The following is a 6675-nucleotide window of genomic DNA, read 5'->3' on the forward strand; positions in this document are numbered from 1 at the left end:
CTCCACAATGCCTTCCCTTAGGCCCAAGTATGGTGAAGTGTCATGTAGTCGATGTTCACATGACACCACTAAGGGAAACACAACATACATATCATCAAAATATCAAACGAACACCAAATTCACATGATTACTTATAACCGAACTTCTCCCATGTCCTCAAGAACAAAAGTAAGTACTCATAAATCATATTCATGTCCAAAATCAAAGGGGCATTGAATATCATTGTGGATCTGAACATATAATCTTCCACCAAATAAACCAACCAGCATCAACTACATGATGTAATCAACACTATTAGCAACCCACGGGTACCAATCTAAAGTTTTGAGACAAAGATTGAATACAAACGATGAATTAGGGTTTGAGATGAGATGGTGCTGGTAAAGATGTTGATAAAGATTGGTCCTCCCACAATGAGAGGATCTCTCTAAACATGTGGTCATGATTATTGATTTTGGCTTCCGTTTGAGGACAAGAGAGGGCTAACCTTGGGGGAGTTGATACGTCCATTTCGCATCATGGTTTCCTATTGACATTTATTGCAATTTGGACTGTTATTTCACTTTATGATACAATTCTTATTCCTTTTATCGCTTATTTTGCAAGTTTCACATGAAGAGGAAGATTGCCGGTATCTGAAATTCTAGATTAGAAAGGGCTACGTCACAGATACCTATTCTGCACAACTCCAAATGACCTGACGTTTTACGAAGATTTATTTTGGAATATATAAAAAATACCGACGAAGGAATTACCAGAGGGGGACCCACAAGGCAGCCACAAGCCTGGGGGGCGTGCCCCTCGAGCTTGTGGGGCCCCTGGCAGGACTCCAAAGTCCATCTTCTGCTATATGATGCCATTTGACCTAGAAAAAAAATCAAGAAGAAGGTTTCGGGATGAAGCACCGCCGTCTCGAGGCAGAATCTGGGCAGGGGCACTTTTGCTCTCCGGCGGAGTGATTCCACCGGGGAAAGTTCCCTCCAGGAGGGGGAAATCGAAGTCATCGACATCACCAATGATCCTGTCACATAGTTTGGGCAGTAGAACCTATACTCCAATGGCTATAGTTCAAGCTGAAATTGATTTTCTAAACAAACTTTACTTCAACTACTGTTATTTGTCAATACATTCAAAGTATTGACCTTTGTGGCTGCAACATATCATGTTGCAAGATTTTCCGTATTGAAGGAGAGGTACGAAGTAGGGTTATGACGCTATACTCAATTGCTGCCTGTGTGTGAATGGACATCACAGGAGTAGAATATTTTTCTGTCGTATGATTGTATTGTAAGTTAGCCCATGAGCTCGCAGATATGTAACATATTAAAGACTGGATCTGCTATGTCTATGTCATATGTTATTACTTGGTATTTCATCATCAACTATGCATGCCAGCAATTGATCTAGGGACTGGCACATAAAGCACAAAGATTCGGTGCCCTTCTCAGGACAAGGCCGCGACGTCGATTGTGTCAGAAATAAGAAGGGGATAACAAGCACACGCCAGCGTCCACCCATGATAGCGATGGTGACTTACCGACGTCCAACCATGGTGCCGACGGAGACTCGCCGACAGTGGAAGGGTGGCGTGTAAGAGAATATCTTCCGCCAAGTGCCGGAAGTTTTGTGACGTGTGATTCATATCCCCCGCCTCCATGAAGCTTCATGTCATGAAGAATCTGCTATAGCTGTTTTTTTTTCGCACTCCATACGACGGTAAAAAAAGAAAGCAGTTTGAATGAATTTGCCCATTCTGCTAGAGTTGCTCTAAGATCATAACTCGATACGGCCATCGTCACGTGGACGGTCTAAGATGAGGCTACGCACCTTCCACCACATGACGCACACGATCTGAAACCGCCAAAAATAAAAAAACGCCCTTTTCGCTCTCGAGCTCTTCTTCTCTACTGCTCTCCCCCTTTTCCCCATTCCCCGCCGCTACCCGCGTCCGCGCGAGCAAACGCCGGCTCAACAGGCCTCTCCAATCAGGTACGTGCTCCTGGAAATCCCGCTCCTTTCCCCGAATCTGTGACTGCCTCTCCCGATTGGGCCCTGAATTCGCGCACCTGCGCGGCGAAGCTTCCGGAAGCTTCAGGGTTATCCGGGCGTTTTACGCGTCGGGACCGCCGGGATTCCAGAAATTGCAGTTTCGGTTGAGGCGTCGCTTTCCGCCGCTTGTTCGATTTACATTCTTGGTGTCCTCTTCGGTTTCAGTGGGCGCTGCTACGTGGGCTCGTCAAAGTTTTTGTTGCCGCGAGGGGCAGGAAGGCGCTGCTTTGGAACCCATCTTACACCTGGTGGAAGTGGTGGTGGTGGCCGGTGGACGCCATGAGCTTTGTGTTCCGGGGCAGCAGGGCCGACATCGAGGCCGGTGGCTTCCCAGGGTTTGCCGCGGAGCGCCGTTCCATGGTGAATTTCTGTTCTGTGCATTTCGTCTGAAATGATTCGGCATTTCAACCTAGAGCAGATTTGCTGTTCTAAATATCTGACCTCATTCACTTGTGTGCTTGTGTGCAGCGGATTCATGCCGGGGGGCGGCCGGTGAACAGCAATTCCTTAGCTTTTCTTGTAACTGGTAATGTGGGTGCGTTGTGTGTACAACCAGTTATCTTTAAGCTGTTAACAATTAGTGTTTTTCTTTTTCTTGGCCAGTTCTTGTTTTGTTCATGGTACTGAGCTCGCACCAGATGTCTCCGAACTTTTTGGTTAGTTGTTCATGCACAGTGTGATCATGCATGTGTTATTATGCTTATGAAGCTTCATAGAGTAATTTCATAACTTTTGTCGGATTGCTCAGAACTGTCTCTTTTTGTAGCTTTGGATGGTCTTAGGTGTGTTCCTATTGGCCACCAGCCTTAGGATGTACGCTACATGCCAGCAGCTCCAAGCGCAGTCTCAAGCTCATGCTGCAGACGGCAACGGCTTCCTTGGACGCACAGAGTTGCGGGTGCATGTCCCGCCAACCATAGCCCTTGCTTCGAGAGGCCGGTTGCAAAGCCTTAGACTCCAACTTGCTCTGCTTGACCGCGAGTTTGATGATTTAGGTACACTGATAAGTTTTGTTCGCTCTGCTTGCTGTTTTACTGTTTCGTGCAAACTTAATACCATTGTTGGACATTTTGCTTGCAGATTATGATGCTCTCAGAGCGCTAGATACTGACAATAGCCCACATGCTCCTTCTATGACTGAAGAAGAAATAAATACTCTGCCTGTTTTCAGATACAAATTTCAGGCGCAGCAGAGGAGCACCCCTTCTCGAAAAAGGCAAGATTAATTATCTTTTTAAGGTGCATTATGGCCAAAGCAAACTGATTTTGAGTGCCTTCTTTCTTCAGTATGTAACCGACCAATTATAGCGCAGTTTGAGGCTTGCCTACTGAGTTCCTCTAGGAAAAATGTAACCAACAATGCATAATTGCTTGCTTGCACAGCGCGTAGCTAACTCTTTTTTTCTTTGATTCAGTAGTGATGGGCCATCTGAACCATTGGTTTCTTCTCCTGAATCCGGCAAGGAGGTAAGGAATAAATGTGTTCCTTTGATATTTCTTGTGTAAATCCATTATATATCTATTTCCATTTTGGTACAACTAGACAACTAGCAGTGTAGCCTCAGCTTGACAGTTACGCTCTTCGGAATTTCATTAGTCAGCCATGGTAGTACCATAACAATCACACAGCTAATGGCTGTGCCCTTTTTGTTTCAATTAAGCTGTATCCAAACACATGCATGGTCTGGACTGTGCCACCATGGTACGCAGTCCTTGTTTTCAGTATTTCATGTTTGCTTTTGCTGTACAGAAAAAGCAAGATGCAGATGCAACAAGCAAAATGACAGATGATGAGTTGACGTGCAGTGTTTGCTTAGAGCAAGTTGTCGCGGGTGATCTATTGAGAAGCCTGCCATGCTTGCATCGGGTAATTATCATACTGATCATCTTGCAGTTGTTTTCTTCATTTTGACAGTAGAGGACTTCAATTATTGTCATGATATGATAATGTGTAATACCTGATAACTGTAGTACTGTGATAGAGCAACTTAGTTGACATAATGTTGACCAATTTCCTATAAGCATCCTAGGAATCCAAAACTGTGTTTCATGCTAGTGCATTTTGCGCAGTTTATCCATGATTACAATGAAGCAACAAACGTGAAAGTTTTACCTCATTGCTTATAGAGATATCATATACAAATATTGTACTCCCTCTGATCTGTATTACTTGTCGCTCACTTAGTACAACTTTAGTAGTGCTATGGTTCGAAGGGAGTACATTATTTGTTCCACACTTTCACTTGTTTATTGTTTTTTTAGAACCACTTTCACTTGGTTGGGCACTCCCTTCCGTATGCATTTCTGCACGTTGTACATGCTGCTAGCCTGCTATTAATCTTGTGTCATGACAAGCCTGCAAGATTTACTCGATGCCCCATCTTGTTTTGCAGTTTCATGTGAACTGCATTGATCCATGGTTGCGCCAACAAGGAACATGCCCGATCTGCAAGCACCAGGTGAGCAACGTGTGGCATGGCGCCGGCAGCGAAATGGATGCCATGGTGTAACATGACATGAGCTTCAGTTCTTAACCTAATATTACTAGGGGGTAGTACTAACGGAAAACCCATGGAATCGGGAAGGAGCTGTTTAGTCCTGCCGAGAGTTTCTGTACACGATGTGTTCCCAGTTCCTTCCTCTTGTGATGTTTATGCATCCAAAGGTTGTTGCTATTTTCTTGTTGAGTTTTATTTACGCTGCCGGTCAAGATCTTGTACAATGCAGGGTGCGTAGAAAGGTGTTTGTCAAAATAAACTAGACCAGAGTGTGTCCAACAGCCTGAGGACTGTTCCTCATTTCATCCCCACATAGTGGACAACCGTTGGGATGAAATGAGGTTGTGTGCTATGTGGGCCCAACAGCCTGGCCCCATTCTTGTATATATCCCTTACACACTCTAACTCCACTACCCCTCCTCGCCGCCGGGTAACCACAGAAAACCTATCAGCTGTCACCCCTTGCAATGGGCCGCACCAAGGGGGAGGATGTTTGGGCCGAGCGGTGTGCGAGGTCACGGGCACGGGATCCGACAGTATGTGCCAGTTCTTTTGGGCAATTCCCTCAGAGTTGACCCCTCTTAAGCTTCTTCCAGAATTGCCACTCCATTTTTTTTACAATTCCTAGTTAGTTAAGGTCTAATTAGCTAGGAATTGTAAAAAAAAATATGGAGTGGCAATTTTGGAAGAAGCTGGGAAGGGGGTCAATTCTGAAAGAATTGTCCAAAAGAACTGGCCCTATATCTGACTCCTGACGCCACCGGGACAACTCGTCACCGTGCACGCATCCGTGATTGCCCCTCCCCTATCATGTCATTGTCCTCCTTGTGGACATCCTCCTCCCGTGTTGTGTTGATGTCCCAGGAGAGTGGGGGCTCCAACGACAATGTCAACAGGGAGGATGTCGAGACAGAGCTTTCGGAGGATTTGTGGTGATCGGTGTACGACCGGGGGCCATCGCGCGATGTCAGCACTTGTCCTTGCGCGGGATGACATCCTTGTCGCAGTGGACGTGCTCCTCACGCTAGGCGGTGCCGTCGTCGAAGGTCCTCCAGAATGAGAAGCTCCTAGTTCAATGGGTGCTCGGCCGTGTTAGAAGGGAGAAGGAGAGATTGGTGGAATAATCGTTGTATTGCTTGAGCCTCGTAGGCATATATATAGGAGTACATAATTTATTTGGAGTACAAGGCAAACTAGAATATTTCCTAGTCTAGCCTATGTTTCCTAATACAATCACGTTACTCAACATCCCCCGCAGTCATAACGGTAGCGACGCAGACGGTGAGACTGGAGAATAATCCGAAGACAAGCCGACGGACACCCCCCCCCCCCACAGTCGTCACGGTCCACGCACCGCGGAGCCGTCGCTGCTGTGCAAACCCCCGCAGTCACAACGGTAGCGACGCAGACGGTGAGACTGGAGTAAAAACCGAAGGCAAGCCGACGGACACCCCCCACAGTCGTAACGGTCGACGCATCGCGGAGTCGTGGCTGGAGTGGAAACCAACGAGGTTACTCAAGCAGGCGGTAGCCCTTTGTGCCGTTTGTCGATGTAGCCGAGAGCGTATGGTGGTGTAGCCGTGGTTGAGGTAGCCGTGCGAAGAATGTCGTGGTCGATGTCGAGTCGGGGTAGCCGGTGTCGAGGAAGTCTCCGTGGAGCCGCGGGCGCAAGGTGGCGTCGAGTTAGCATGGGCGCAGTGGTGTCGAAGAGTGGTGCGCCGGGGAGAAGACGGTGTTGACGAGGCGTCGTGTCGGGGTTGCCAGCACCGGACATGCGTAGACGGTCGAAGACGAAGTTGACGAAGCGCCGCACCAGGCTTGCCAGGCCCGGGGACACGTCGTGGACGAAGGCACGCGGCGGTGTTGCCAGCACCGGGCATGCGTAGATTGGGACCTGCACGAGTTGTACGCCATGTCGAAGAGGCCGGAGAGGCCAGCAGAGAAGGACTCGACGACGGTTGCGGCGCCAATGTCGCCCGCAGTTGTCGGAGTAGATGAAGCGGTCGGGGTAGATGACGGCGACGCTGGCGATGAGCTGGTGCTGGACAAAGACAAAGGGGGTGGACGGGCGGCGGCGGCTACGGAGGGAGCGGCGGCGGGTAAAGAAGAGCGGGGGCGGGGCGGGTGT

The 6675-nt window shown here is 48.1% G+C and overlaps 1 protein-coding gene across 2 annotated transcripts; it reads left to right on the plus strand.

Annotated features, from left to right (window-relative positions):
* Positions 1-1827: 1827 nt before the first annotated feature.
* Positions 1828-4759, plus strand: LOC125527856 (E3 ubiquitin-protein ligase SDIR1). 2 transcript variants are annotated; one of them, XM_048692362.1, is made up of 9 exons: positions 1828-1989; positions 2215-2409; positions 2518-2575; positions 2653-2705; positions 2816-3044; positions 3130-3265; positions 3465-3516; positions 3800-3916; positions 4443-4759. In XM_048692362.1, exons 2-9 carry the CDS (start codon positions 2329-2331, stop codon positions 4557-4559), a joined length of 843 nt encoding a protein of 280 aa, XP_048548319.1. In that variant the 5' UTR covers positions 1828-1989; positions 2215-2328; the 3' UTR covers positions 4560-4759. The 2 variants fall into 2 exon arrangements, with proteins under 2 accessions (XP_048548319.1, XP_048548320.1); XM_048692363.1 differs by having other exon boundaries at positions 3468-3516.
* Positions 4760-6675: the final 1916 nt, after the last annotated feature.

This window comes from Triticum urartu, unplaced genomic scaffold, assembly GCF_003073215.2.
Source record: "Triticum urartu cultivar G1812 unplaced genomic scaffold, Tu2.1 TuUngrouped_contig_4459, whole genome shotgun sequence".
In the NCBI taxonomy this organism is placed as follows: domain Eukaryota; kingdom Viridiplantae; phylum Streptophyta; class Magnoliopsida; order Poales; family Poaceae; genus Triticum; species Triticum urartu.

What these genes read in the sequence shown, in the direction of transcription:
- LOC125527856 (XM_048692362.1), top strand. Translation starts at nt 2,329, where the DNA reads ATGAGCTTTGTGTTCCGGGGCAGCAGGGCCGACATCGAGGCCGGTGGC. An exon ending in CTTAGCTTTTCTTGTAACTG is followed by an intron (nt 2,576 to 2,652) that starts GTAATGTGGGTG and finishes TTTCTTGGCCAG; the next exon opens with TTCTTGTTTTGTTCATGGTA. An exon ending in AGCACCCCTTCTCGAAAAAG is followed by an intron (nt 3,266 to 3,464) that starts GCAAGATTAATT and finishes TCTTTGATTCAG; the next exon opens with TAGTGATGGGCCATCTGAAC.